At 42.3% G+C, this 5,068-nt stretch overlaps 1 protein-coding gene across 1 annotated transcript; it reads left to right on the forward strand.

The window, feature by feature from the left end:
- Nucleotides 1–1,381: 1,381 nt before the first annotated feature.
- LOC100677571 (olfactory receptor 10K1) lies at nucleotides 1,382–2,744 on the forward strand. Its single transcript, XM_003414959.3, has one exon. The coding sequence runs from the start codon at nucleotides 1,706–1,708 to the stop codon at nucleotides 2,645–2,647; it is 942 nt and encodes a 313-aa protein (XP_003415007.1). The 5' UTR covers nucleotides 1,382–1,705; the 3' UTR covers nucleotides 2,648–2,744.
- Nucleotides 2,745–5,068: the final 2,324 nt, after the last annotated feature.

Raw genomic sequence — 5,068 nt, forward strand, 5'->3', positions numbered from 1 at the left:
GTAAAACCCTGAGACGTACATAAATAAAGAGTGGATGTGCCCAATGCGTGCTAGATGACTTCGTACCCAGATAATACTTTCTTTAGGTATTAGGTTGCACAGTTAAAAAATGCACCCATGTCCATGGAGGTCATGGTCCCTGGACTCTCTGTTAACCCCAGACTGGAACCATTCCCAAAGCCACCTCTTCAGACAAGAAGTGGGCTGGACTATAAGACAGAAAATGATACTGGTGAGGAGTGAGCTTCTTGGCTGAAGTAGACACGTGAGACTATGTGGGCAGCTCCTGTCTGGAGGTGAGATGAAAAGGCAGAGGGGGACAGAAGTTGTTTGAATGGACACAGAGAATACAGGGTGGAGACGAAGAGAGTGCTGTCTCCTTAGGGGGAGAGCAGCTAGGGGTACATAGCAAGTTGTGTACAAATTTTTGTATGAGAGACTGACTTGATTTGTAAACTTTCACTTAAAGCACAATAAATTAAAAAAAAAAAATGTACCCATGAAAAAATTATCTGACCTTAGGCCTAAAAAGGAGTAAGAAAATAATCTCTTCTGACAGACTGCAAACACGCCCATTGGCTCCTTGGGAGAAAGACCTGATGATACCCTTCTGTAAAGATTAGAGCCAAGAAAACCCTGTAGAATACTTTTTCTGTCACATGGGGTCACGTTAAGTCAGAATCGGCTTGATGGCACCCAACAACAACAACAAAAATAGCAACAGTTTGCAAACTATGCTTATTAGCAAAATGTTCAATATATAAAACATTTAAAGACTAAAGTTATGGAAGGAAAGTGGGACCCAGTCAACTTCCTATTGTCTGTTCTCTCTCACTCTGTGGCAAGATCTAAGCCATTTTTGAGAAACTCTATTTCTCTGAGCTTCTTTGAGGCACCTCAAAATAGAAAAAATGAAGCATGGTGCAAAATGCCACAAAGTAAATGAGTCTCTTCCTGCCACTCTAGCGACTATTCTCTCCCTGAAAAGAATTGCTTCTTTAATGTTCTCTACTCTTCCACCCTTGACTCAGTGCTCTTGTTTGTGGAATCTCTTCTAATATTCCTAATTGATCTCTTGTCAGTCTGTCAGTAATATAACTAAAGATTGTTTTTATTATTGTTCTGAGTCCTTATATAGGATTATTGTAAGGGATGGTTGAGACACGTATATTATAAGCTTTCCACATATATTAGCATATAATAGGTCATCAGTAAGCACTAGCTTTCAGAGGTCATCTAATTCTTCCTCTCTCTACCCATTTTATAGTCAGATAAATTGAGGGTTGCATATTTCTGTCTGAACACAATTCATTCTTCTATTCCATGATCTGATTAGGGGCAGATATGTGAAATTAAGCCCATTTTTCACCTTTTGAGGGCTGTTTCCTTGGGCTTGTAGTCACCAAGTAAAACACAATAAGCCACAAATAAGAGATAAGGGGGAACTATTAGGCAATTCCCCAGTCCTTGGCTAGAGAGGTAACTTGTTCTCATTCTTAGAGAAAGCCTTATGATTGGCTCTCAATTATTCTGCTGCATAAATAGCCTTAATTCTTCTTTTGACAGACATTTTTGAGAGGGAATGAAGGAGTTACACCAGACGCCTGGAAATGTCTGCACCCTGCAGACTTTGTGCTGAATTATCCGTACATTTCTACTTTTCCTCATGGTCTTCCCCTGACTCTCTTCTATAGCAGCACTCTCCATGGAGCGGGCCAATGAGACAGTGGTGAAAGAGTTTGTCTTCCTGGGCTTCTCATCTCTGGCCGGGCTGCAGAGGCTGCTCTTCATTGGCTTCCTGCTCCTCTACCTCTTCACTCTGGGCACCAATGCCATCATCATTTCCACCATTGTGTTGGACAGTGCCCTTCACACCCCCATGTACTTCTTCCTCGCTGTCCTCTCCTGCTCTGAGACCTGCTACACTTTCGTCATTGTACCCAAGATGCTGGTTGACCTGCTGGCCCAGAAGAAGACCATCTCCTTTCTGGGATGTGCCATACAGATGTTTACTTTCCTTTTCCTTGGCTGCGCTCACTCCTTTCTGCTGGCAGCCATGGGTTATGATCGCTATGTGGCCATCTGTAACCCACTGCGCTACACAGTGCTCATGGGACATGCAGTATGCATGGGACTAGTGGCTACTGCCTGTGTTTGTGGCTTCGCTGTCTCCGTGGTGACCAGTTCCTTGGTATTTCATCTGCCTTTCCACTCCTCCAACCAACTCCATCACTTCTTCTGTGATATCTCTCCTGTCCTCAAGCTGGCATCTCACCACTCCCGCCTGAGTCAAATGATCATATTCATGCTTGGTGTGTTTGTTCTGGTTGTTCCACTGCTGCTTATCCTGGTCTCCTACATCCACATCATCTCTGCCATTCTGAAAATCCCATCTTCTGTGGGAAGATACAAGGCCTTCTCCACTTGTGCCTCCCACCTTATTGTTGTAACTGTTCACTATGGTTGTGCCTCTTTCATCTACTTGAGGCCCAAGTCCAACTACTCTTCAAGCCGAGACTCTCTGATATCTGTGTCTTATACCATCCTCACTCCATTGTTCAATCCGATGATATACAGTCTAAGAAATAAGGAGTTCAAATCAGCCCTTCGAAGAGCAATGGGCCAGATGTTATTTCCTGCTAATTAAAGAGCCAGTTTTAACTATTCAGTTAATTGTGTGCTTTATGTGCCAAGCAAAAGGTGTGTTGTCACATATTTCCTTATTTAAGGGTCCAATTGCACTGTGACACAAGGACATTTTACATACCAGGACATTAAGACTCCAAGAAGTTAAGACGTTCTGCCTTTCAACTGTCAGCAATAAGGTCTCTAAAATCGCTATGTGGATGTGAGAAGGGATTACTCAGTTGCAGAACAAATTTCCTTATAACTCACTGCTCTAAATATTGGTAATTCAAAACTAATACGTCAACTGATGAAAGCAAAATATATCCAAGCAGCCTAGTTCCAAGAAACAGAAGCAGAAAATCTATACATCTGTACCCTTCCCTATTTTTAGTTCTCCTTTTCCTGAAGATGACGGGCAACCTTGGCCCCGCCCATTCTGCAGCAAACCTTGATGTCCTTTTTGAGTCTCTGATGCACCCCCTCAATCTCTGTATTGAAATGTCTTTGTCCATTTGACTTTACTTGGGACTGTGTTGTCTTTCCTTTGTCTAAGATTGGAGCCTCTTTCCTGGAGTCTCCTTCCTATAAAACTCTCTCCCATATCATCCTACTTATTAATTATCTTTAAGGCAACTGCTTGCATTACATAGTTGCTGAAATATCTCAGGTAATTCTAAGCAAAAGGAATTGAGTAAATATTGATAGTGTAGAAATCTAGAATCCTGGAAATCTAAAAATTCCTTGGAAAAACCTTTCAGTGACCCTCCTTGCTGTACAGGATGAAGTCCGGAGTCCTTGGCTACCATGAATTTATCATGTAGTCCCTGTCTACTTGCCCAGCATTATAACTCTCTGTTCAGCATATGACCTTTGCTGTGTACTCTGAGGGAGTCCCTGGGTGGTGCAAACAGTTACTCGGCTGCTAGCAGAAAGGTTGGCAGTTCAAGTGCACCCAGAGATGCCTCAGAAATGAGGTCTGGTGATCTACTTCTGAAAAATCAGCCATTGGAAACCCCATGGAGCACAGTTGTACTCTGACACACACGGAGCAATTATAAGTCAGAATATCAGAATAGATTTCACAGGAACTGGTGCACTGTGAACATAAACTGCTGTTTCCAAAATGATGATCTTCTTATTCACCACATTTTCTCATGTGCGGTTTCTTCCCTTTGGAATAATTCTTCTTTATTTGACTTACATATCTCTTCTCATGTTTCACAATAATCTCAGCTATCATTTTCTCTCCAAGTCTCCATTGTTACCTGGCCTCACTCTACCAGTGAGATTAGGCTCTATCGTCTTTGTTTTCTCATAGCATTCAGGGCCCATTTTTTATTATATCTCTTATCATTTCAACAAATATTTATTCATTGCTTAATATGTACCAGGGACTATTTTAGTTACTGGAAATCAATAATAACAAATATATGTGTTCTCTGCCCTCCTAGACCTTATGGTTTAGTTTGAGAGAGTCCCAGTAAACAGATAAACTCAGGGACAAATACTTTACTGGAAGTTGGAGAACGTGCTACGAGGGAAAAGGACAGGGACTAGAGGAAGGAACACTAAAAGAAATCTAATTTGGAACAGATGGTGTGGAGCTGGCCTCTCTGAGGAACTGACATTTAACTTGCAAACTGAAGGATGAATGAATCACCAGGTTAGGAAGACTACTTGGAGGAAGGGAGGGGAGAGGGTGGATCCTTTTAGACAGGAGGAGCAGAATGTGTGTACAAAAGTCCTGATGCAATAAGGAGATGGATGAATCTGAGGAACGCAAAGAAAGCCAGCATAAATGTTTATTTGCTTTTTCGTTGACTCTCTCCGTAATGAATATGAACTTTTTTTTTGGTAATTTTTATTGTGCTTTAAGTGAAAGTTTACAAATCAAGTCAGTCTCTCACATAAAAACTTATATACACCTTACCTTACTAAAAAAAAAAAAAAACCTTTTTTTTTTTTTTTTTTACATACTCCCAATTACTCTCCCCCTAATAAGACAGCCTGCTCTCTCCATCCACCCTCTCTTTTCATGTCCATTTCCCCAGCTTCTAACACCCTCTACCCTCTCATCTCCCCTCCAGGAAGGAGATGCCAACATAGTCTCAAGTGTCCACCTGATCCAAGAAGCTCACTCCTCACCAGCATCCCTCTCCAACCAATTGTCCAGTCCAATCCATGTCTGAAGAGTTGGCTTTGGGAATGGTTCCTGTTCTGGGCCAGCAGAAGGTCTGGGGGCCATGACTACCGGGGTCCTTCCAGTCTCAGTCAGACCATTAAGTTTGGTCTTTTTATGAGAATTTGGGGTCTGCATCCCACTGCTATCCTGCTCCCTCAGGGGTTCTCTGTTGTGTTGCCTGTCAGGGAGGTCATCCGTTGTAGCCAGGCACCATCTAGTTCTTCTGGTCTCAGGATGATGTAGACTCTGGTTCATGTG

Source organism: Loxodonta africana, chromosome 3 (assembly GCF_030014295.1).
Source record: "Loxodonta africana isolate mLoxAfr1 chromosome 3, mLoxAfr1.hap2, whole genome shotgun sequence".
Classification (NCBI taxonomy): Eukaryota; Metazoa; Chordata; class Mammalia; order Proboscidea; family Elephantidae; genus Loxodonta; species Loxodonta africana.

Coding starts and splice junctions, on each gene's coding strand:
- LOC100677571 (XM_003414959.3), top strand. CDS start 1,706: ATGGAGCGGGCCAATGAGACAGTGGTGAAAGAGTTTGTCTTCCTGGGC.